Source organism: Bos grunniens, chromosome 19 (assembly GCF_055505025.1).
Source record: "Bos grunniens cultivar Pamir isolate PY7600 chromosome 19, Bosgru_T2T1.0, whole genome shotgun sequence".
NCBI lineage: Eukaryota > Metazoa > Chordata > Mammalia > Artiodactyla > Bovidae > Bos > Bos grunniens.
Window position 1 is genome coordinate 53,378,281 of NC_141183.1, and position 23,524 is coordinate 53,401,804.

The 23,524-nt window shown below is 38.5% G+C and overlaps 2 protein-coding genes across 20 annotated transcripts in view; both read left to right on the forward strand.

Annotated features, from left to right (window-relative positions):
* Positions 1–15,437, forward strand: part of SKA2 (spindle and kinetochore associated complex subunit 2) — a 31,060-nt gene extending 15,623 nt beyond the window's left edge. For 4 of the 6 annotated variants that reach the window (XM_086360645.1, XM_086360646.1, XM_086360643.1 and 1 more), the window contains 3 exons: positions 1,576–1,662; positions 8,631–8,807; positions 14,152–15,437. In XM_086360645.1, the coding sequence (XP_086216771.1) occupies positions 1,576–1,662; positions 8,631–8,807; positions 14,152–14,220 (333 nt within the window). In that variant the 3' untranslated portion in view covers positions 14,221–15,437. Of the gene's footprint in view, positions 1–1,575; positions 1,663–8,630; positions 12,638–14,151 lie in introns of all 6 variants that reach the window. The other 2 variants (XR_015148324.1, XM_086360648.1) reach the window with 2 other exon arrangements.
* A 4,324-nt stretch (positions 15,438–19,761) lies between these two features.
* TRIM37 (tripartite motif containing 37) overlaps positions 19,762–23,524 on the forward strand; it is a 151,244-nt gene continuing 147,481 nt past the window's right edge. For all 14 annotated transcript variants that reach the window (XM_086360614.1, XM_086360621.1, XM_086360616.1 and 11 more), the window contains exons 1-2: positions 19,762–20,093; positions 21,834–21,935. In XM_086360614.1, the coding sequence (XP_086216740.1) occupies positions 20,073–20,093; positions 21,834–21,935 (123 nt within the window). In that variant the 5' untranslated portion in view covers positions 19,762–20,072. The remainder of the gene's footprint in view (positions 20,094–21,833; positions 21,936–23,524) is intronic.

A 23,524-nucleotide genomic window follows, 5' to 3' on the forward strand; every position in this document is an offset into this window, starting at 1 on the left:
TTTACATATATACATATATTAATACATATATAGTAATAGTATGCTTAAAGAAGTCTAATTATTGATAGATTTAATCATGGCAGCTAATGTAACAAGTATATAAGACAAATGAAATGCCTCCACTTTTGGAAAACATTTTAAATACTTTTTAGACAAAGAACTGGAGAAGGAAATGGCAACCCACTCCAGTATTCTTGCCTGGAGAATCCCAGGGACAGAGGAGTCTGGTGGGCTTCCGTCTATGGGGTCGCACAGTCGGACACAACTGATGTGATTTAGCAGCAGCAGCAGCAGCAGCAAAGAACTAATACATTTGTTTTTCTGATTCAGCAACTCCTTGATGTTAGAGATGCAAATCAGACTGATTCCTGGGAAATTTTTTTAAAACAAAAACTGACTTTTTTCCCTTCTATTTCTACTCTAAAAGTTTTTGGTTGTAAAAATTGAATGTTATTAATTGAAGTTTTCTGATCAAATTTAGGCCAATGATGAGAAATTATTAGTGATGGAAGATTTAGTTTATCTCTTTCTGAACTTTGTTCAATAATGACAACTTCTGACTTTAGAAGCATTTTAACTTCTGAGAACCTTTTTTTCTTATTCTACATTCCAAAGTAGAACCCTTGGTTTACTTTTTGTATAATAAAAATATCTGTATAGCGCTTCTCATTAGATCTAAGAACTACTTTTTGTTGGTTTTACCCTTCCCATTAAGGCTTTACATTTTCAAGAATCAATCTTTAGTCCAGAGCTTAAGTTGACAGACAGGTCTGAACTGTGTCCCTAAAGCAGTCTCCTCAGCTGTGGGCTAGGAATGAGAGACCTTCCCTGAGGAAATCACGTTTTACCTTTCAGAGTAAACTCAAAGGACCATGGTGGTTTCCCTGATAAATTCAAGGCAGTACATGCTTTAAGATCTTGTAAAAGATGTAGAATTCTCCCAAATTAAGAATAATTTGTAGATTATGTCACATTCAGAGATAAACCACTTTTAATAATAATATATATGCTTCCCAACTTTTCCATATGAACACACATGTATTTTACAGCCTATGGCAGTTTTCCCCCTTTTTCTCCCTTAGAAGTTTACTGCAGATAAAGGTTCCACGCTAGGACCCAGGTTAAATAAATTGTGCTTACTTGGCCTGCTGCGCCATTATTATATTGTATGTAGCTTTTCTTGTGTAATTTATGGCTCTTTAAGCCTTCTAGTTCTGGCCTGTGTGGCACGTATTTATAGTTCTTTGGTTAATAGGGCTGTAAATTGTGTTAACAGCCTGAGTATCCCTAAAAATAAATTTGTTCTGTGCTTTAACTTGAAACCACATATCCTTCCAGAGGTAGAAAAACTGCCTAATTGATGAGTGTGGTGGTAATTCCTGAAGCCATTGTTAATTCTTAGTAGAGCATGTGTATTCTAGATGATGGAAGTTTAATATACTTTCCTATTTTCCTATTTTCAAAATTAGTATATATAATATTAAAAATATAAAGAGAAAAGAAAGAACAGCTATAGTATCATGTTTTGTGAAACGTCTTTTGGTTTGTGAACTAATGATCTGTGCTGATCTCTAGTTCCAGAAAGCTGACTCTGATCTGGACTACATTCAGTACAGGCTGGAATATGAAATCAAGACTAATTATCCTGATTCAGCAGGCAAGGTAATCTGCAAAAGAAATATCTTTTTAACAGAATATTTTATTAAAAGATTTTCTGGTAGTATTTCTAATAGTAGAGTATAACATTTACATTATTAAGGATTACATTCATAGAATCCTTTTGTGTTGGAAGTTAGGTCACAGAATATTGGAGAGATTATACTCATAGTAAAGGAAATTTGTGGCTCCTCTTTTATTTTTAAACTGTAAACAAGAATTATTGAGTCTAAATGTGTAAACAACTGTGGAAGCCTCTGAAATTGTGAAAGAATATAGATACTTTTAGGGCAGTGGTTAACTAAGAGGGGAGAAATCCTAGCTGTCATGATATTCTCTGAGGAAGATGATGATACATAGACTGTTTGTATAAAATTATATACTTATTCTAAGTTTAGATTGACTAGAAATACTGTTTATAAGTCATAAAGTTATAACTATATGTACACATGCCTATAGAGATAAAGAAATTTTTAAGCCTTGTCTGTTAACATTAATTTAGCATGTAAAACATTAATTTATCACTTTATGGTACTCTTTTTTTCTCTTATAGCACTTGGTAGCAGATAAGAAATATTGTACTTTACTGTTTCTTAAAAAAAATTATACAATTGAAATTTCGGGGGAATTGTGTAAACGTTCAAATTAAAATAAAATTTTAAATAAAATTGGGAAAGCACTGTGAATGTTCAGTTTTTACTGCTTACATGAAATAATGGAATGCCAGGATTCTATAGTATAGTTTTAACTATTCTACCTCCTTAATTGACTTGACTTTGTCCTTCCCTCTTTTCTCTCTTACTGAAGAAAATCAACCCATTCTGGTCAAGTGGTACCCCAGGTAATTAGCCAAAGCACTCATCTGAGTCAGTGTATTTCAAGTACTATCTGGAAGACATTTCGTTTGGGGCTTCCACTTTTCTCCCACCTTCTATCTCTCATTTTTATCACATTTCCAGTTGTTTTATTCTTCTACAACTTTTTTTTCAAAAAACAGCTTTACTGAGCTATAATTCACATACCAAAGAATTCACTCTTTTAAAGTAGATAATTTAGTGGTTTTTAGTATGTTTAGTTTATTGTAATTTTTAGCAGTTTAGTATATTGTATGGCCATCATCACAATAAATATTTGAGTATTTTCATAACCTCAGAAAGAAACCCATACCTATTAGCTGTTTCTCCCCATTAACAACCACTTCCCCCTCCCCTGGCCAGCTTCTAGCAACTACTAATCTACTTCCTGTCCTACAGATTTGCTGTCTGAACATTTCATATAAACAGAATCACACAATATGTGGCCTTTTATATCTGGTTTAGCATTTTATTTAAAAATTGAAATATATTTGATTTACAGTTTTTCAGGTAGAGAGCAAAGTGATTCAGTTATACACACAAAAATATGTGTCTGTGTGTATATATATATTTCAAATTCTTTTCCATTATAGGTTATTACAAGATATTGAGTATAGTTCCCTGTGCTATACAGTTGATCCTGTTGTTTATCTATTTTATACATAAGTCAGTCAGTGAGTTCAGTCACTCAGTCATGTCCGACTCTTTGTGACCCCGTGGACTGCAGCATGCCAGGCTTCCCTGTCCATCACCAGCTCCTGGACCTAGCTCAAACTCATGTCCATAGAGAGTCAGTGATACCATCCAACCACCTCATCTTCTGTCGTCCCCTTTTCCTCCTCCTGCCTTCTGTCTTTTCCAGCATCAGGGTCTTATCCAGTGAGTCAGTTCTTCACATCAGGTGATCACAGTACTGGAGTTTCAGCTTGAGCATTAATCAGTCCTTTGAATGAATATTCAGGACTGATTTCCTTAAAGATTGACTGGTTTGATCTTGCAGTCCAAGGGACTCTCAAGAGTCTTCTCCAATGCCACAGTTCAAAAACATCAATTCTTTGGTGTTCAGCTTTCTTTATAGTCCAACTCTCACATGACTACTGGAAAAACCATAGCTTTGACTAGACGGACCTTTGTCAGCAAAGTGATGTCTCTGCTATTTAATATGCTGTCTAGGTTGGTGATAGCTTTTCTTTCAAGGAGCAAGCGTCTTTTAATTTTGTGGTTGCAGTCACCATCTGCAGTGATTCTGGAGCCCAAGAAAATAAAGTCTTTTACTGTTTCCATTGTTTCCCCATCTATTTGCCATGAAGTGATGGGACCGGATGCCATGATCTTAGTTTTTTGAATGTTTTAAGCCAACTTTTTCACTCTTCTCTTTCACTATCATCAAGAGGCTCTTTAGTTCTTCACTTTCCGCCATAAGGGTGGTGTCATCTGCATATCTGAGGTTATTGATATTTCTCCCGGCAGTCTTGATTCCAGCTTGTGCTTCATCCAGCCCAGCGTTTCTCATGATGTACTCTGCATATAAGTTAAATAAACAGAGTGACAATATACAGCCATGAAGTACTCCTTTTCCAATTTGGAACCAGTCTGTTCCATGTCTGGTTCTAACTGTTGCTTCTTGACCTGCATACAGATTTCTCAGGAGGCAGGTAAGGTGGTCTGGTATTCCCGTCTCTGTAAAAATTTTGCATAGTTTGTTGTGATCCACACAGTCAAAGGCTTTGGCATAGTCAATAAAGCAGAAGTAGATGTTTTCCTTGAACTCTCTTGCTTTTTCGATGATCCAACGGATTTGATATCTGATTCCTCTGCCTTTTCTAAATCTAGCTTGAACATCTGGAAGTTCACGGTTCACGTACTGTTGAATACATAATACATACATAATAGTATGTATCTGTTAATCCCAGATTCCCAGTTTATCCCTCTCTCACCCCATTTCACCTTTGGTAAGCATAAACTGATTTTCCACATCTGTGGGTCTGTTTCTGTTTTGTAAATAACTTCATTTATTTGGAAGTTATCGAGTATAGTTCCACATGTAAGTGATATTGTATGATGTTTGTCTTTCTCTTTCTGACTTCACTTAGTGTGAAAATCTACAGATGCATCCATGCTGCTGCAGATGGAATATTTCATTCTGTTTTATAGATGAGTGGTAGTCCATTGTATACATATACCACATCTTTATGCATTCATCTGTGGATGGACATTTAGGTTGCTTTTATGTCTTAGCTATTGTAAATAGTCAGTGAATATTGGGGTGCATTTATCTTTTCAAATTGGAGTTTTCTCCAGATATACACCTAGGAGTGGGATTGCTGGATTATATAGTAACTATTTTTAGTTCTTTGAGGAACTTCCATACTGTTCTCCATAGTGGCTACACCAATTTACATTCCTACCAACAGCGTAGGAGGATCTTTTCTCTCCACATCCTCTCCAGCATTTATTATTTATAGACTTTTTAATGATGGCCTTTCTGACCAGTGTGAGGTGATACCTCGTTGTAGTTTTTATTTGCATTTCTCTAATAATTAGTGATGTGGAGCATCTTTTCATGTGCCTCTTGGCCATCTGTATGTCTTCTTTGCAGAAATGTCTATTTCAGTCTTCTGCCTATTTTCTGACTGGGTTTTGTTTGATATTGAGTTGTATGAGTTGTTTATGTATTTTGGCAACAATTAAGCCCTTGTTGGTCCTATTGTTTGCAAATATTTTCTCCCATTCTATAGAATGTCTTTTTGTTTTGTTTATGATTTCCTTTGCTGTACAAAAGCTAATAAGTTTGAGTAGGTACCATTTGTTTATTTTTGCTTTTATTTCCACTGACTTGGGAGACTGACCTAAGGAAACAGTGGTATGATTTTATGTCAGAGAATGGCTTGCCTCTATTCTCTTCTAGGAGTTTTATGGTGTCGTGTCTTATATTTAAGTCTTTAAGCCATGTTGAGTTTATTTTTGTGTATGGTGTGAGGGAGTGTTCTAAGTTCATTGATTTACATGCAGCTGTCCAGCTTTCCCAACACCACTTGCTGAAGAGACTGTCTTTTCTCCATTGTATACCACATCTTCTTTATCGATTCATCTACTGATGGACATTTAAGTTGCTTTCACGTCTTGACTATTGTAAATAGTGCTGCTGTGAACATTGGGGTGCATGTATCTTTTCAAATTGGAGTTTTCATCTTTTCTGGATATCACTTAACATGTTTAAAGGCTCATCCTGGTTGTAGCATGAATCAGTACTTCATTTCTTTTTGCTGCTGAATAATATTTCATTGTATGGCCATACCACATTTTCTTATTTATTTGATCAGTTAATAGTTTGGTTGTTTCCTTTTGGCTATTATGATCATATTCCCATAAGCATTCATGTACAAGTTTTTGTATGGATGTTTGATTTCATTTCACTTGGGTATATGCCTAAGAGTGGAATTCCTGGGCACATGGTAACCCTATATTTAATATTTTGAGGAACTACTACATTGTTTTCCAAAGCAGTTGTACTATTATACATTGTCAGTTTTTTGGGTTTTTTAAAAAAGTTGTAAAATACGTAAGAGAAAATTCATCATTTTTTCCATTTCAAAGTGTGCAGTTCCGTGGTTTTAGTACATTTATATCATTGTGCAGCTATCACTACCATCCATCTCCAGAACTTGATTTCGTCTTTCCAAACTGAAACTGCATACATTAAATAATAACTCCCCATTTCCCCCTCTTCCCAACCCCTGGCAACAACCATTCTACCTTCTGTCTCTGTGAACTTTACTACTCTAGTTACCTCATACACACAATTTTCCAGACTACACATTTGGTGTCATCTATTATTTCTTTGCCCCTATCAAACGTACTACTAAGTTTTCTTAACTTTTCTTTAATAATATTGCTTTTCTGTCCTTTTCCTACCTCTACTGCTCATGGTGTAGTCTTGATTACTATTTGTAGAATTAACAGTCTTTAAATTAGATTTTTTGTTCTGATTCATTCCTGTTAGAATTATCTTTATTTATCATTTCCATCATCAAAAGCTTAGCAAAATATCTCCAAGGAAGAAAGGAGTAGAGGGCCATGAACTGAGCCTCTGCCTGTAGCCATAAGGTAGGGTCCACAAAGGAAATATTTGATAGTGAGACAATAATCAAGATAGTATAGTTCTGTGCAAATCAGAGTTCAAGGAGAGTCAAAAAGAGGGATATCAAAATTACAGGGCAAGTCTGACTTTTTGATTGTTATAGGGTGTGGAAAGAAGGTAACCCTCCTAACTATTGGTGGGAATGTAAATCGGTACAGTCACTATGGAGAACAGTATGGAGGTTCCTTAATAAACTAAAAATAGATCTCCCATATGACCCTGCAATCCCATTCCTGGGCATATGTCCAGAGAAAAACATAATCCAAAGGATACATGCACCCCAGGGTTCATTGCAGCACTGTTTACAGTAGTCAAGACAGAAGCAACCAAAATGCCCATGGACAGAGGAATGGATAAAGAAGATATGGTACATACATACAATAGAATATTACTTGGTCATCAAGAAGAATGAAATGATGCTATTTGCAGCAACATGGATGGACCTAGAGATTGTTGTATTGAGGGAAGTAAGTCAGAGAAGAAGAAATATCTGATGACATCCCTTATATATGGAATCTAAAAAGACATAAGTGAACTTATTTATAAAACATAAACAGATACTCAGACTTAGAGAACAAACTTATGGTTGCCAAGGGGAAGCATGGGCGGAAGGGATGGTTAGGGAGTTTGGAATGGACTTGTATACACTGCTATGTTTAAAATGGATAACCCACAAGGACCTACTGTATAGCACATGAAACTCTGCTCAGTGTTACGTGTCAGCCTGGATGGGTGGGGGGCGTTTGCGGGGAGAATGGATACATGTATATGTATGACTGTTCACCGGAAATTATGACAACATTGTTAATTGGCTGCACCCCAATAGAAAATAAAACGTTTAAAAAATTTATAGGACAGGTCTGACTTTTTGATTGTTTAAAATAATTTGGCAAAGGATTAGTCTATGGGCTATTAAACTGAGGAAGTATATTATTATAGGACCTAGAAGGTTGGTGGCAAATGGAGTAAGAAAAATGACACTAGTTTTGAAGCAAGAGTCAAGAGGAGTTATTTTCCCCTCATTGTAGGGACAATCTATGTATACTGGAAGTCTGTATAAAGGGAAATGTGAAAAGGTTATTGAAATATAGGAATGGTAAGGTTCTGGAGGATATGGGGAGGAGACAATAATAGTGGTAGTGTTAGGAGCTGAGTAAGGATCAGATTAGATGTTTTCATTTTCACGTGAAAAGGCAGGAATAGAAACTCCCAGGTGTTTTCTGTCTTCTCAGTAAAGTATATGGGGTGAGATGTTCTGCCAAGAATGAGTGGATGGGAACTGGTAGGAATGGAGAAAGTTTGGAATACCTAGTATTGGAGAGTTTGCCAAAGAACCACGAAGGAATGAGAATAATCATTAAGTGGCAGAAACGTCACTTTTGAACTGTCACAGTTGAAATGTCTTTTATGGAACAGTGGTTATTTACATTGAAAATTAATTTGAAAAACTAACAATTTATAAACACAGTTGCTTGAGTTGGCATGCATTTTGTATAGTGAGGTACACCTTGAATTGGTACTCATACATACTTTAGCCCTGTGACAGTGTATTTAAGAATTTTATGATAAGTGGTTTCAAGTTATCTTTTCTATAAGAACAAATCAAAATAGTTCCTTCAATACCTTCTGAATAACATTTAGGATTGTGTCTTAGAAGTACTGTGTAATTATTATGAACTATACATCAAATATTATGTATCTAATGTGACATTATTTGCTGTTTAATATTGCTATTTTGTGTGTGTGTGTATGTGAGAAGGGTTATTTCTGTACCTAGGCTTTAAATTCCTTGAGAATAGTATCTAGGTCTTATACTTCTCTCTTTCTTTCCTTCCTCCCATTCTGTCACATAGTTAGATAATTTTTTATAGTGTTCTATTAAATGGATGGTAGTATGTGTTGTATATATTTTAATTCTAAAAATAAGCTTTATTTTTCCTTTCCAGATTTAATATATATTAATTTTTTTCCTAATGTAGAAAAATCCAGTTACACTTTTAAAGGAATTGTCAGCAATAAAGTCTCGATATCAAACTTTGCATGTTCGCTTTAAACCAATTGCTGTGGAGCAGAAAGAGACTAAGAGCCGCATTTGTGCTACTTTCAATAAGACTATGACCTTGATACAAGAACTGCAAAAGGAAACAGACCTGGAGGTAATGCTTTCTGTTGATTGGCTGGATTTGTAGAATTTTAATTCTGAATTTCTCATTGAAAGATAAATCCCCAGTAACTCTCATTTTGAAATTCAGCAGTGTGAACTATTGATAAAGAATGAGATTTTCTTGATTCCCTGAAGTATAAGATCTCTTATCTCCTTTTATTTTAAGATGAGCATGTGGAATTGACATGGTTAGTGAAGGGGCATGCTTTCTTGGATTATGTAGCAACAGCAGAAGAAAAAACTTGCTAACATTATATCTATCAGTTCTGCTGGTTCCTATAAGAACTAATGAGACTGAGAAATCTAGAAAGCATCTATACCAGTGACTGTTTTTTCATTCTCCTTTTCTTCAGTTGGGATGATTAGCTTGGGTAGGCCTAACCTTCATTCCTGGTCCTTCATTCTCCACCCTCTTCTCATTTAGTATAAGAATCTTTCTAATTGTGAGCCTCTGTCGCTGATGTGTAAAACTCTACAGACATGTTAGGGTAGGAAAAAGAATATGAGCTGTTAACCTAGGCACTAAGATCCTGAACAGCCAATTGAAGAGATTGGTAGCATTTTCATTTACTATTAAGCAAAGTTGGGGGCTTTTGAAAGAAAAGATAGCTTAATGTAGATGAAATCATCAGATCAGATCAGATCAGTCGCTCAGTTGTGTCCGACTCTTGCCATCACCAACTCCCAGAGTTCACTCAGACTCACGTCCATCAAGTCAGTGATGCCATCCAGCCATCTCATCCTCTGTCGTCCCCTTCTCCTCCTGCCCCCAATCCCTCCCAGCATCAGTCTTTTCCAATGAGCCAACTCTTCGCATGAGGTGGCCAAAGTACTGGAGTTTCAGCCTCAGCATCATTCTTTCCAAAGAAATCCCAGGGCTGATCTCCTTCACAATGGACTGGTTGGATCTCCTTGCAGTCCAAGGGACTCTCAAGAGTCTTCTCCAACACCACAGTTCAAAAGCATCAATTCTTCGGCGCTCAGCCTTCTTCACAGTCCAACTCTCACATCCATACATGACCACAGGAAAAACCATAGCCTTAACTAGACGAACCTTTGTTGGCAAAGTAATGTCTCTGCTTTTGAATATGCTGTCTAGGTTGGTCATAACTTTCCTTCCAAGGAGTAAGCATCTTTTAATTTCATGGCTGCAGTCACCATCTGTAGTGATTTTGGGGCCCAGAAAAATAAAGTCTGATACTGTTTCCACTGTTTCCCCATCTATTTCCCATGAAGTGGTGGGACCAGATGCCATGATCTTCATTTTCTGAATGGTAAGCTTTAAGCCAATTTTTTCGCTCTCCACTTTCACTTTCATCAAGAGGCTTTTGAGTTCCTCTTCACTTTCTGCCATAAGGGTGGTGTCATCTGCATATCTGAGGTTATTGATATTTCTCCCGGCAATCTTGATTCCAGTTTGTGTTTCTTCCAGTCCGGCATTTCTCATGATGAAATCATAGAGTTGAATTTAATTACCTGGACAAAAGATGTCCAATAGGTTTTAATTTCTGGTGCTTACTCCAGTCAGTTAACTGGTAATAACTGCTTAGAATGCTGTTTAAGGAGCCGTGTCTGGGCATGGCCAAAAAGTTATCTGCTGTGGAGTGTTGATAGGAGCAGCATACGTGGTATTTATTTGCCAAGTCTGAACTAAATTATGGCTTAAGATATTTGAATTATGGGCTTTGTAACTCTCAAAGGTGGATTAGATCAAGAATTCTTTGTATTACCAATGGAAGAAAAGAGAACAGTGCCTGGTTAAAATCATAAAGTGAGGTCATAAATGTATCTGTCATGGAGAAATGAATAGTGCGAGAGGGGAGGGCAGTGAAAAGGGCACAGAGGGAATAGAGAGTAGGCATTTAAACAGTATGGGTGGTGTTTCGTCACCTGCTAATTAATAAAATGCAAAAAGGAAGTATGTATGTGATAAGCTTTTATAAATAAAACCAAGTCACATATTCTTCATTGTATGTGATCAGAACTTGACAGTAGCAGTCCATAAATTTGTTCCCAGGAAACAAATCTTGAAGAGAGATTAAGTGTAGTTCTGAATGTACACATCAACATGTATGTATAGAAATCCATGAATTAATTGACGCATGGTAAATTTGGGTGACTGAACAAAGAGAAAAATGATTTTTTGAATACTTACTAAAAATTGTTTTCATTGGATACAATAAATAGATGGCATATTTCTGAGATTAAAAAAAGTGGTACAGAAAAGTAGTAATGATATTGATGTATATCAGTCACTCAGTTGTGTCCAACTCTTTGCAACCCCATGGATGATAGCGTGCCAGGCTCCTCTGTCCATGGAATTCTTCAGGTAAGAACTGGAGTGGGTTCCCATTTCCTTCTCCAGGGGATTTTCCCAACTCAGGAATCAAATCCCCTTCTCCTGCATTGAAGGCAGATTCTTCACCTTCTGAGCCAGGGATGTCAAATCATTTGAGTATTTGTAAAGGTTTTCATTTAGTTATCTGAAATGAGCAATAATTATATCAAAGGTAGAAAGCTAAGGGAACTTTTTCATTTTGGACAGATAATGACAAAAAGGAGAAATGGAGACTTCCTGGCAGTCCAGTGGTTAAGACTCTTCACTTCCACTACAGGGGCTGCAGGTTCAGTTCCTGGTTGGGGAGTTAAGATCTCACGTGCCTCTTGGCTTCTCAGCCAAAAAATCCAAAACATAAAACAGAAACAATACTGTAACAAATTCAATAAAGTCTTTAAAAAAATGATCCACATAAAAAAAAAAAAGAGGAGAAATGGCTAAAGGTAAAGGGAGATCATGTTTTAGGATCAATGATAGCCAAGCTGGGAAATGTTGGATATGGTTGGTCTTGGGCCTACTAGTTTAAAAATGAGATAGTATTAATAGTAGAAAGTTCAGAGAAAATTTTTATGATTGAAATGTGGAAGAAAAGGGAAGGGCATCTATAAAGAGTTATATAACCATAATTATATGGCTCAAATAGTTCTATGAGCCAAGAGTTTAAAGAACATGTAAAGGAATTTCATGTATAAAAGAGGTATATTAGACATAGGGTCAGAACTGTGAGAATAGTTAAGAAATCCAAAGGATTTTCAGCTGAGGATTCTGAAAATTTCTAGAGTAACCGAATGGGCTTTTACAATTATTTGGGGAACATGAAGAACAAGAAAGGGATGTCTACTTAGAGCAAATGGTACATTGTTCATAAACAGCAGAATGCAAACAGAAAGTAAAACTCTTATATTGCTATGATTTTTATCAAGGTGAGTGGTTTTTCATTTGGAAGGGCAGAAAATATATATTTGAATTGATAATACTAAAAAATAAAAAAACTTGAATTGATAATAATAAATAGGGATATGAGAACAGAAAAGGAGGTGGATGGTAGGGAATACATATTAATTTCCTGATCTTTTTAGTTGCTATTAAGACACTGACGTTTAAATATAGTTAGTTATAAAGGTGACTATCAAAAGAAGAAAGGACCAAATTTGTTCCAAATAGAAAATAGCAAAACAGTCCCCCCACCAAACAAAAATATAGCAATAAATAGAAAATTCAAAATGCATTAAAGATAGAATGTATGTTATTCCATCAAAGCTCTGAAACATTTGTATTAAAGAAGAAAAATTTCTATGTATTTTAGAATAGTTAATTCCTGGAAAAACTCTTTGAAGTTTTATTAAACAGATGGTCTGAAATCTCTTGAATTTCAGAGATCACAAAGAAAAACATGGAATCATGGAGAACAAAGTCTTGCCAGAATAATATCATTTCCTGTTTTTCAGATAGAAGAGGGAAATTTTGTCACTATTTGAGTTGCAGTAAGTGTTTTTGTTTTATCCATGTGAACATTTTGGGCAAATGGTTGGCTTGAGGAGCCAAACCAGGTGGGGTCTCCAATAGCAACATGTGGCTGTATATTAATGAATTAAAATTAAAAGTAATTAAATGAATACAGTCCTTCATCAATGCAGATACAGAATATACCCAGGATAACAGAAAGGTCTATTGGACAGCGTTGTGCTGGAGATTCTGATTCTGTGGGTATGAGGTGTTCCCGATTTGACAGTCTCTCTAGAGATGACCTATATAGTTAGGCAGATTTGTAACCATGTGAGTGATTCTTCAAGTCCTACCTCCTGTTATTTCCTCATTAACTCTTTGTTTCAGCTAGCCTATTTGTGGGTGCTCTGTGAAAGCCCCTTACAACTTCCCTTTGGCTTCTCTTCTCCCGTTTGGTTTTGCTGCTCTTACCTGCTTTTGTGGATTTGGTTCGCTGGTTGTTTTCTCAGCACGTTCTCCCTTCCTGTGTAAGAGATTACTGACTCTCTTGAGATGTGTGCTATTCCTCAGACTCATGCCTGAGGTAAAAGTGGTGCTATCCTTAGCTTCAGGGATGTGCCTGATTGGCAAGGGGAACGGATTTTCCTTTAACTAATATTGGGTCAGGAATGGGTTTGTAACCCAAATGATATGTGAGGAGGGGGAGTCTGGAAATACGAAATTAGAGAGTTTCCTCACTGCTGAGACCCCCCTGAGGAGAGAAAGCTTTACTTGTTCTAAACATTGTGTATAGATGTGATACCTGGAGTCACTTTCCTGTCAGCCTGAGAATAAAGGATATCAGAGCTGTTAGATGGAAAAAACCTGAGTCCTTACATTGTTGAGCTGCTTCATAAACCAGCCCTGAAACCTGCCCTTATGTACTTATTGTGTAGTGATAATGCATTTTATTTATCCATTTTCATATGCATCTCTGTTACTTGCAGATAAAAGCATCTTAATTATCCTTCAAAATTTAACCCGAGTCTCTACTTCTGAAGAAACTTCCAGACTATTTTTTTTTTCACACTTCTTTTTCAAAATACTTGTTGGATATGTTCAGATGTGACTTCTTTGGTTCTGTTACAGTCCTTAAATTGTTTGATTTCTTTGTCTTGTTTCTTCAATTTAATTGTGAGTTCCTCGGAAACTCAAATATCAAAGTAACTTGTATGTACATAGCTAATATGTATTTTTTCTTTGCCTTTATAAATTCGTCATTATATACCTAGTGTGAACTTGTGGAAACATTTATTGGTGTTACAAAGCAGAAATTAGTATAACAGCCTTTACAGATTTTATTTAACTTTTAAAAAATTTATCTTATTGAAGTATAGTTGATTTACAATGTGTTAATTTTTGTTGTGCAGCAAAGTGATTCAGTCTTAGTCTTTTTTTCATATTCTTTTCCATGATTTACCACAGGATACCGAATATAGTTCCCTGTGCTATATAGTAGGACCTTGTTCTTTTAAGCTTTTCTGAAATAAAGATTTTGTCATTTGTTTTCTAGTTGTTACCACTGACTGAAGAAGAGAAAACTGCGGCAGAGCAATTAAGAGCTCACATGTCAGACTTATGAGGAAGAAATGGACTTGCCAAAAGGAACTCTAATGGGGAAGAAATCAATCCCAGAAATTTAGGAAGATGTCTTGTTAACATTGATGACTATTGGTCGGGAGATGACAAAGGAGATTTGGCTTGGGTGACTGGATAGTGATGCCTTCCACAGAAGAGGGGGATACAAGAGAAGGGCAGATATTGTATTAATAAAGTTCAGCTAAAGGGGCAGAATGGAAATAAAGAGATTTTAAAAATATATGCACACATGCTTAGTAATTTCAGGCAAGGAAGTCCCAACACCATTTTGTATCTGTTTCTGTATAACTGGGATAACACAGATGTCCTGACTGACCTATTGCAAAACAATATTAAGTACTATCAGTCAGATGTGAATGAACATGCTTGGGAAATTAAAGGTTAGAAAAATATTTGTACTATATTATACATATGTAAATAATTTTATTGTTGAAAATTCTGATCGCAGATGTGGTCACCTTATTGGTGAGACTACTAATATGTGACTTAACTGTCTCCCACAATACCTAACTTAGTAGAAAGCTGGCTTTTCTGTGACAGCTTCACTTTTATTTTTGTCCTGTTCCTTCTGCCTGCCAATGTTGAGCGTGAGCTCTGCTTTCTAATGCTGTTTCTGATTGTCCCTGTCACATTTCAGGGACCTGAAATATACCTTTGTTCTCCTCTAGTCTGCATTACTGTAGTTGTTCAGTTCATTCTACTGTAAATCTCTATATATGAACCTTCAATATGAACCTTCAAGTTGTGAGCGTTCGAAGACGTAAACGTGTGTTTTCCCCTCGAATCACATAAGTTAGCTCTGTTTGAGGAGGCACTGTTGGGTTTTGAGGCACAGGCCCCGAATGTAGGATGGAACATGAAGGTTGCAGCAGCCATTCAGAATGTAATCCAGTGCTACCGTGGCATCTATGATGAGAAAAAAAGAGCTACCACTCAGACATCACTGGATTGTTCTTTCAAGAAGGTAGACAGAATTAAATCCAGCAAGGAACCAGAACCTGTGCCAGCAACTGCAGGTATGGAATCGCAGCTTGCCCGTCTCCTGTTGCTGATGCCCCTCCAGCTCTACCATCTCCCACCTCCTCTCCCTCTCCAGTCAGTAACTCTTCATGCCCGTTCACTCGATGCCAGCTCCTGTTGTCCTGTACTACTGTGCTTTTCAAGATACTGTACTTTCAGATTAAAAATGTTTTATTTCTTTGTGTTTGTTCCATATGTATTATTTGTGTGAAAACTTCTATCAACTTATTACAGTACAGTACTGTATAGCTGACTGTGTTAGCTGGGCACCTAGGCTAACTTTGCTGGACTTAACAAAGAAGCTGGACTTAAGGAACGCACTCTCAGAATGGAACTTGTTCATATGTAGGGGACCTACTGTCTGTGAAAGCTAAGAAACTGAGATGAGAGGATCGTTGGAACTGTTTACCAGTTTTGTGTGTATGTGTGCACCAATGTCCCTATTTTTTTTTTTTTTTTTTAATGGCAAGTATGGTATACACTAGGGGGTCAAGTTATCAATAAATTATCACTGTTAATGTTCTGGGAAATGCTGGAAGCTCTGCTAAAAAGTTGAGAGCAGAAGCAGATATTGGAGATGTAAAAGCAGGTTTTAAATTCTAGCTGTACAAGCCTGAGCAAATCACTTAACGTGTGTGTGTCAGGATGACTGGAAGTACAATGAGATGGTGAAGTATTAAGTTTTGATATTTGGTTTAATTCAATACATATTTCCATATATGTAATAAAAACAAGATATTGAAAGACCAGGAAAAGTGAATCAAATGTTAATTTGCAGGTTATAGAATTATACTTTTTTGTAAATAAGAATTTTTTCTGTTATGTTATTAATAAACTTATAATAGCTGACAAACAGGGTTGGAAGAGTAGCTTCAGTTAAAATTGTCTATTCTGAATATTTGGAGAACAGAAACTACCCTAACCTCTAAATTACAAATAAGTCACACTTTAGTAACATATACTACTCTTCTTCAGTACTCAGGCAAGTAATATTGAGGAAATTCCTGTCATGTTATGACTATGGGATGAGATGTTGATTGGTGGGACTGAAAAATGGTGGTATCACAAAGAGGTCTTAACAAGTTACTGGAGTTAAAGTGTTTTGCTTGCGATCAGGGGGAAAAAAAAGAAACAACAATGTTTTTCCTTTGACTTCCTTCACAAGTTACCTTAAAATGTTGGTTCTTCCCCTCATCCCTCTTAAAATTGTTCTCTCTGCACTTTATATATTGATTTATTTCCCAGGGTTCATTTATTGCCTCTGGGGAATGATTTCCAAGTATAACTTATTCCACTAGAAGTGAAAGTGTTAGTTCATCAGTCGTATTTGACTCTTTGCAACCCCATGGACTGTAGTCAGCTAGGCTCCTCTGTCCATGGAATTCTATGGGCAAGAATACTGGAGTGGTAGCCATTCCCTTCTCCAGGGGATCTTCCTGACCTAAGGATCAAACCTGAGTCTCCTATATTGCAGATGGATTCTTTACTGTCTGAGCTACCAAGCAGGCCTAGATCCAAATTTCCAGTAAAAACCTTGACCTGAATATTCAAATTGAATGTGTCCAGAATACTTAACTGACTTTATTTTGTTAATAGCCACTATTCTGTTAGGTGGAATTAAGGTTTGCATCCATTTCTTTATATTCTTAGTTAATCTGTAACTTTTTAGATGTTTATTGTATACAACATTCATTTTACCTTCACTCATCTACCGAGTTTAGACCATTATTATTTCTCATCTGGATGATTGTTTTCTCTTACGTGACTGTTCTCTTAGGGCTTCCTTGGTGGCTCAGACAGTAAAGTTTTCCCCCGCAGTGCGTGAGACCTGGGTTCAATCCCGGGGTTGGGAAGATCTCCTGGGGAAAGGCATAGCCACCCACTCCAGTATTCCTGCCTGGAGAATCCCCATGGACAGAGGAGCCTGGCAGGCTATAGTCCATGGGATCACAAAGAGTAGGACACGACTGAACAACTAAGAACAGCACACATTTAACTAGTAGTCTTTTTATGCCCTAAGTATTAGGTTGTATTTTAAATACAACTTTAAGAAATTAACAAAATAAAAGTATGCCTATTCTCCCAAACAGTTGCAACTTTTTCAGATGTTTCTATAATATATATACAAATCAAAAATCATTTTTAAACAAAAATAGGCTGACAGCTTACACTGTACTGTAGCTGCACTTAGTCTTTTCATTTTAAATATATCTTCATGTCACATCTGCTGTTCTTTTGAGCAGCTGTATATATGAATTTACCATAATTTTTTTTCACCAGTTCCTCACTGACAGGCATTTAAGCTGGCCCCGGTAAAGAATCCACTTGCAGTGTAGGAGACACTAGGGACTTGGGTTCCATCCCTAGGTTGGGAAGATCCCCTGGAGGAGGAAATGGCAACCCATTCCAGTATTCTTGCCTGGAAAACTCCATAGACAGGAGTCTGACAAACTACAGTCCATGGGGGTCACAAAGAGTCAGACTTGACTGAGCATGCACACTACAAGAGACAAATTAGGAGATGGGGGAAAGGGGGAAAAGAGGAGGATGGCAAGGCATGCCCTTCAGATCAGGTCAGTCGCTCAGTCGTGTCCGACTCTTTGTGACCCCATGAATCACAGCACGCCAGGCCTCCCTGTCCATCACCAACTCCCGGAGTTCACCCAGACTCACGTCCATTGAGTCAGTGATGCCATCCAGCCATCTCATCCTCTGTCGTCCCCTTCTCCTCCTGCCCCCAATCCCTCCCAGCATCAGTCTTTTCCAATGAGTCAACTCTTCGCATGAGGTGGCCAAAGTACTGGAGTTTCAGCTTTAGCATCATTCCTTCCCTTAAGGAATTCTAGTAGAGCTGACCACAGGTTTCCCAACCACACAGGGTAGTTGAGTATCCTCCCAGCCAAGTTTTCTTCTTGCTTAAGTGAGCCAGTATCTGACTTTGCCAACAAGCAATGACCCCTCATTAGTTGTTCAGGTTTTCTAATTTTCCACTATTGAGAACTATTACAATTAATCTTAAACAGTTTGGGGCTCTTGGGCAGATACATCTATTAGCACAAGAACCTATTTTAATATTTATCATAGATTGTAATTTGTCTTTTTTGCTTTCTGCTCTACAGGGTTGCAAAGACCCCTTCTCATTACTCTGAATCCCAAGTAATATAATACTGTGTCCTACAAGTTTTTTTCCCCCACAGGTGCACATATAGTTTATTAATGATTACATTTTGAAGCCAGCCATTTTGATCCAGTATTTAAATAAACTATTTAATATTAAAGCATTTTTAAAAATTGAGGTAAAAATTAACCATTATTAAAATGTTCAATAGAAGGCATTTAAGTATAAAAGATGAGCAACAATCACCTCTATGTAGTTCCAAGGCCATAAATAATTTTTGGTGAAAGGATTTTTCAGGCACAATTATTCCTAAATTATATCTTTGTCCATGGCTCCTGCCATTAAAGAAAAAATTGTTATGCCCACTACTTACAAGAAAGTCCAAATGCCTTGATATTTAACAACTTCCTAAATTATTGCTGATTCTGTTCACGTGCATTCAGTTAGGTTAAGTGTTAACAGTTTTGCAAGAAACTGGAAAGGAACATTTTAGTTCAAATGAAGGATTTTATGTATATCCTTTGTCTCATACCTTCTAATTCCTGCGATCTTTCAACATTTTTTACCTAGAAAACTGTAGAAAGGAGACGCCGATACAGGAAAGCTGAACGCAGGTGAAACCCTTGCACTTTCCAGTCTTAAGGCTCTAGCTCACCTTAAGTCCCAAGTAATGCAGGGCGGCAGTGGTTGCATGGGGGAGGCTGCCGGCTACACAATACAAGGTCCCATCTTCCCACGCCCGACACTGAAATTACCGCTCCGGGCTTCACAATCTAGAGCTTTGCTTCAGTAGTTAGGGCGGAAGTCCTAAAAATCAGAATCTAGGTTTGCTCCTCGAGCAAGAATCACCAGCCACGAGTCCTCTACACCACGGTTTTGCAAACTGCGGCCACAAGCCACCTGCAGCCCAATCAGCAAGAGTAGTAGAAAAACGCTGATTTCGTGGAGCCCCACCCTAGAATCCGAATACCTAGGGGTGTGGCTCCGGAGTCCGCATTTCCCCCAAGCCCTCCAGGTGGCTCCCGCCTCTGGCGCTCAGAAGTTTGAGAGGAGGGGAGCCCCGCCCCTCCCCGAGCGGGGCGGGGCGCGGCCCAGCGCTGCGCTCTCCTCCGCCTGCGCTAACCCAGACCTAAGGCACGCAACCCGGCGGCCTCGAACGGCCAAATCTCGTGTGCGCTCCCGCACCGCGGGAACTAAGCGCCGGCTTCTGGCCCGCTCCCTTAGCGCAGCGGCCTGCGCGCATGCGTGCGCGCGCGCCGCGCCTTTCCTCACGCCGCGCCTTCCGCTGCCCTGGTTACCGTTAGTGTTTGCGAATTCCCTGCAGCACCTTCTTCGCGGGAGACCAGCGCCGCCGGACTCCGGCAGCAGTTCGATACGCGCGCGCCTGCGTCACGTGGGCCGAGGCTCCCTCGCGGTCGCTGGCGAGCCGCTGAGCCGGGAGGAGAGGAGCTGCGGGCTACCGCTCACCCTCCCACCGCGCCCAGGGGCTGGCGCCCGGATGAAAATGGCGAAGTGGGGGTAGCTGGCGCGGAGCGTGAAGCTATGGGGCGCGCAGGTGTGGCTGCCGTCGGAGCCCCCTGAGGCGGGTGCCTGGCGGTTCTCCGGGGCAGTTTGACCTGGCGACCTCGGGCTTGCGCCTTATCGGTCAGATCACGGGCTCCGCGGGTCTCCGAGGGCCCCGCCGAGAGAAGGGGGCAATGGATGAACAGAGTGTGGAGGTGAGGGGGCTTGAGGAGGGTGGTGGCTTAGTCTCCCTCGTCACCCGCTGAGCGTTCTGTATTCGGGGCGCCCCGTCCTAGTCCACCCTCTCGTGGGGCACCCCCGCCCCACTGCTGCTGCTGTGGAGGGGCTGACCCAGTGTGGGGGACGCGGTGCTCGTTGTGCAGCCCTCAAGGGCGCCTTGTGGTCGGACAGTTCCCGCAGTCAGGTGGTGCGTATCCGGGCGTTTTCAGGATGTCTTGGCACTGGTACTCATCCCCACGGGGTTTTTGCAATGTACAGCGTTTTCAGCGCAAAACTGCAAATTGTTTATATGGTCGTGCCCTTGCGACTCGCGACCAGTTCTCACGAGTTTCTGAGCGAATCCGAATCTCCCTCCGAATGGGTAATCATTCCCTTCTCCGCTGTACATTCTGTAGACATCTGCCCTTCCCAGATTGAATGAGGATATACTCTTACTATCCTGTTTGATTGTAGTGTAAAGAGCAACCTGTTCTTTTTATCTGAGTCTTGTAAACGATGTTTTCAAATGTTTGGGATACTGACTTTAAGGCTAGGAACATAAAAATTGCTTATTGGACATAATTATATAATATTAATAATTGTCAAAATTTGAACCTTCCAATTACTAAAATACTAAATCCTTGATTCTTAATTAGGGACAACTATATTAGTTGGGTACTCCACTTGAAACCAGTTGTTCATCCAGTGGTCGTTTTGTGTCCTATCTCCCCACCCCCCCAGCGTCTGCATCTCACAGATTCTGGTCCTGCAGAGTCATGGTTAGACTCATGAGTAATTTTCTCCTTAATTCCTCTTGTAAAAGTATTATAAAGGTTTTGTAACCTCACCTTGGTTTTTAGAAGCGTTTTAATTCCTCTGGAATGGAGTAAAAATAAATGTGAGTACTGTAAAAATAAACTTACAATATGTAATAACCTACATTTAATTATATCTGTTTTCTTGCCAGATACTTCCTAAATGGATTCATCTCAAACTAGCAAGCATAATATTGTTCCTTCTATTTATGTAATTTTTTTTTTCTTCCCAAAGCCTTCATAGAGCTGCCACCAAAATTCTCAGTACAGGCAGAATTTCAGGCTCAAATAAATTGCTAGTTGGTTTGAACATCGTGGCAGAAATTCAGATTCCTGGATTCAGGATAGTTTTCCCTCTTGATCAAAGTATGCTGCCATTAATGGATCTTTTTATACTTAAAAAACTTATGAACACAATCCACTCCCCTTGGGGAATTTGCAGAAAAAGCAACAAGTTCATAGTGTTCATTCAGTCATATAGTTTGCCTTTTTTTTTGTTACTGTTATACATCATAAGGATTTTTTTATCATAAACTTCAAAAATATTTCTAGTGGCTATCATAATCTGTGTTAACTCCTGTAATTTAATATTTTGACTTTTGGGCTGCAGCCAGATTCCTGCCATTGTAATTATTGTTTGAGTGAGAATATTTGTGCAGAAGTCTATGTCTGAATTCCATGTTCTTTGCTTATACTAGGATCATTGTGAAGCTTAGAAAAATGGAGGCATTTTTTTCCTTCAGGAGATGTTCTGAGGTACCTGGACCTTGACTAACCAATCGTATATAGAATATAGTTGAAACTAGACGTTGTGAATCCAAAATAAATGTAAATTGTTGAATGAATTATTGCAGGCATGCTTTATGCTCTTGATTCAGTAGCCTAATCTGGTGAGCTTTAACTTCTTTTTACTGTTTTCAGAGCATTGCTGAGGTGTTCCGATGCTTCATTTGCATGGAGAAACTGCGGGATGCGCGCTTGTGTCCTCATTGCTCCAAGCTCTGTTGTTTCAGCTGTATTAGGGTAAGTTGTGTAACTCTTTACCTGCATTTAGCATATATAGGTGGAGAAGGAAATGGCAACCCACTCCAGTGTTCCTGCCTGAAGAATCCCAGGGATAGGGGAGCCTGGTGGGCTGCTGTCCATGGGGTCGCACAAAGTCGGACACGACTGAAGTGACTTAGCAGCAGCAGCAGCAGCAGCATATATAGGGTATATTGTAAAGATTAACCATTTTTTGTATCTTTTTAAAGTTTGATAGTTCATGCCCTTTTGAAAATGTCTTAAATGAATGTTCCTTAATAGGGAGATTGTCAACGTATATTGTTAAGCTCTGTGGAGATGAGTAATCAAGTGATAACTGCCTTGAAATGTCTGGAAACCAAAGCCCAGTGTAACTTTAGTATATTTACATTATTAAATCATTGCACATTTAACAAGTATTTATGAAGTGCTTACCTGCATTGTATTTGGGGTTGAAGATGCCAAGATAAGTGATGGAAGCGCTTTCCCTGCAGGAGTTTAAATCTAATTAAGAGAATGGACTTTGTGTTTATATTCAGGAATGTGTAGTGTCATAAAGAGGCACTTACAAAGTGCTGTGAGACACAAGATAGAGAGTTTATACTTGTTTGATGCGTAAGATAGAGAAAAGGCTAGTAATAGGTTCAAAGGCAAAGAATAAAGTCATATAAACTTATAGTTAAAAGAGACCTTAAAGGTGAATATAATCTGGTGGCTTTAAAATTAATGTCGGTGAACCCCACAACAAAATTATGAAAAAGCCTAAGATGTAAAGCAGAAGAACTTATTTTGGTTGTATGTGGGGATTCAGTGCACATCTGCAGGCCATAGCTGAAAACTGCCCTGCCCACATTACTCTTAGTAGATAATTTCCTTTATTGAGAAAGTCAAAGTCATCTAACATGCTCTTCATCTCAAACTTTCTCTGTGATTCCTTGTTCCTGCCCGAGGAAGGTAAATATCCCTTTGTCAAGAATAATATCTGAAACACTTCCTACATCATTTGCTTCCAGTCACACAGTTAGCAAATGATAGAGCTGGATTTGAACCCAGGAAGTCTGTCTAGAGCCTGTGTTCTTTGGCACTACACTACATGTGCAGAAGGCCTAGGTTACACACCATGCTGGTTCTCCCACTCATAAACTGAGAGACTTGATCTTTGCATTGTTTTCTCAAACAATAGAATGTGGATAACAAGATCTGTCCCACCAAGATGGTTGTGGCATTAAAGGAGATAAGTAAGCTAAAGGGTTTAATTTAGAAACTAAAATATACTCTCCACTTGGGTGATTCTGTGGTATTCTAAAAATAGCAATCATATACATATTATGTTTTATAAATGGTGTAGCTGAAGTGAGATAGATTTAAGTGGCCTCTATCACTGTAGTTAGTTGATAAAGTGGATCTGGATCCACCTCTTTTGATGAAGGTCTAGTATACGTGGACATTTCAGGTGGCGCAGTGGTAAAGAATCTGCCTGCAGACGCGGGAGAAGCAGGAGACATGGATTTGATCCCTGGGACAGGAAGATCCCTTGGAGTAGGAAATGGCAGCCGTCTCCAGTATTTTTGCCTGCAAAATTCCATGAA